The 2496-nt window shown below is 26.4% G+C and overlaps 1 protein-coding gene across 1 annotated transcript; it reads right to left on the bottom strand.

The window, feature by feature from the left end:
- Positions 1 to 820: 820 nt before the first annotated feature.
- Positions 821 to 1231, bottom strand: EIN_108010 (hypothetical protein; the record flags this gene model as incomplete). The annotated part of the gene is made up of 1 exon (XM_004259284.1): positions 821 to 1231. The coding sequence occupies one exon, from the start codon at positions 1229 to 1231 to the stop codon at positions 821 to 823; it is 411 nt and encodes a 136-aa protein (XP_004259332.1).
- Positions 1232 to 2496: the final 1265 nt, after the last annotated feature.

Genomic DNA, 2496 nt, shown 5'->3' with positions numbered 1-2496 from the left:
TTTCATGTTTTCAGCTTGTTTTTCGAACGTATAGACTGAAAAATTCTCTTTCATCTGTTCAATGATATTCAGTGGCGTTTTCTTGTTGTCTTCATCTTCTTTTTCACTGAAATTTAAAATGTGATCAATGATCATACCTCTAAATTCCATTTTTTTATTGATTATCATAGTTAGGTTGATTATAAAATTATTCAAAATTGCTTAAAGGGTTTGTTTGAATTTTTAAAATAAATATAGTAAAAAAATGTAAAACAAAAATGTTTTTATAAAATGTTATTTGAATAAAGGTACACTGGTGCCGGTGAAAAACAGCAAACCCAAAATACCGCGGACACGAAAATAATAGAAAAAACACCATATACACAGGAGGACGTCCTTTATAGCGGGAGGACGTCCTTAAACCACAAAGGAAGTCCTTCGGCCTATATTCCCGTCCTTCGTCCCCATGTCCGTCCTTTCTCTTAATTTCAACTCTAATACATAATTATGTGTGTAATTCATCTTGAAATTTTAAATTTAAATGTATTACAATAAGTTATTTTATTGATTAGTAGATTTTAAGTTGAAAATATGGCATAAAATTTATCGAATTTTCAATTGTAACAATTAGGTAAAAATATTCACAAATATAGTTTAAAATATTATTTGTTATAATTATTTTTAAACATCTTTTTAAGTTACAAATATGAAGACAAATTATTGAATATTCGAAATTTGTTACTTTAAACAAATTCATATAATTTTGGATTATGCTGACTATAAATATTTTTAAAGGACTAAAAATAAATATTAATTGTTTTGGAATATTATTGTAAATATATTACATATTTATCATAACGTGTTTATAATACACCGATGCTGCATAAATGCAACAAATAACAACACGGGTGACAAAATATGCGCTCATCGCTTCATTTGTGTTATATTTACCATATATGACTTTATTATCAGCATCAATGTAAAAGTATCCATGAGCTGTATAATAATACTTGTCGTTGATGTATGTATGAGTGAAGTAAACATTAAATAAGTCGATGTGTTCGTTGTCTTTGACTTCGGTGTAAATTCTCGCGTCGACAAATTTTGAATTTTCAAAGGTGACATTCTCGACCTTTCGAATGTTCAATTCCGTATTTTGCATATCAAAATTTGAGAAAATCAAATTGTCCATATTGTGTATGTCAAAGTACGTATCAACCAATTTAAAGTGGTCTAACACAGCGTTTTCCATTGTAAAATATCAACACCACACATCTTCGATTATGACGTCATTGGCAATGAACTTGTCGATATTGAGATAGTCAATTGTGCCATTGTACATAGAGAGTGTGTATGTATCCTACATCGTTAAATTGTAGTTCTTCAACGTCCCAATTATATTAATAAAAACACTGATTCTATATTCGTCAACGTGTATTTGTTGTGCTTATAAGCTGTTGATTTGAAAGGTAGAAAGTGTAATTTTGTATTCGTAGTTTTCCTTTAAATAATTTTTTTCAAATGTCGAATTGTTCAACTTGAAAGTCGACTTCGTGTTGTGTTCAAAAACAAAGTCGGAGATGTTTGTGTTTAAAATCAAAAGCAATGGGATATCAGAATTTTCGATGTCAAGAGAAAACGTGTTGACATTGTCGATAACTAAAGTCGAAATCAACTCTCCATCAACTGAAAAAAATGGAAAGTCCCACATTAAACACATTTAAAATATTTGTCAATGTTTGTTGATGGAGTGACTAAACTTTCATCTGTAGAGCAGTTTTATGTTTAGTGAACAGTTATAGTATCAATATGGATACTTTTTACAAATAATTTAAAAAGAAAAAGAATCAAAAACATATCTATTTCAGTTCATTTTTAAAAGTCTTTGATTCAGTATTGTTTGCTTTAAAAAATCATTGTAATTTTAATTCAAATTAATTATATTTTAGTAATGATATTTTAAATGTCATATATATAAAAACATCACTAGAAAATTTCAAATTTTATTAGCGAAACACATGGCGTTTTAATTTGAAATGCATAAAATCCAAGTGGAAAAATTCAATTAATTTATTTGATTATAATAAAACAACTTAAACCTTAATTATTTGTAAATATATTTTAAATTATTTGATTGTTTATAATATCACAAAAATAGTAAATAATAGAATATTACAACATTTAAAACAATATTTATTGGTTTTACCTTTTGATATAAAAACTTTTATAAGATGAATTTTTTATTATTATATCGAAATGGAAAAAAAATTGTAAAATATTAATATTTTTGTTAGTAATTATAATTATTTAATTGTTATTATATGTGATTTATGTTATGTTTTAAATATAAATGTTGTCGACCAGTTTGAAGCAGCTAAAAAAATGTGAATTGGATGAGTAACATCGACAGAATAATTAGAACTTTTACAATAAGACTCGACTCGGTGTGATGAGCTCTTCAGATTTATCGAGTTTTTGTGAATTCTGTTAATGCATATTTATTAAGTTTTGTTGATA

Source organism: Entamoeba invadens (genome assembly GCF_000330505.1).
Source record: "Entamoeba invadens IP1 unplaced genomic scaffold scaff_1105074725907, whole genome shotgun sequence".
NCBI classification, from domain to species: Eukaryota; Evosea; order Mastigamoebida; family Endamoebidae; genus Entamoeba; species Entamoeba invadens.
The sequence above is the reverse complement of the archived record's forward strand: the minus strand, read 5'-3'. Positions and strand labels throughout refer to the sequence as shown.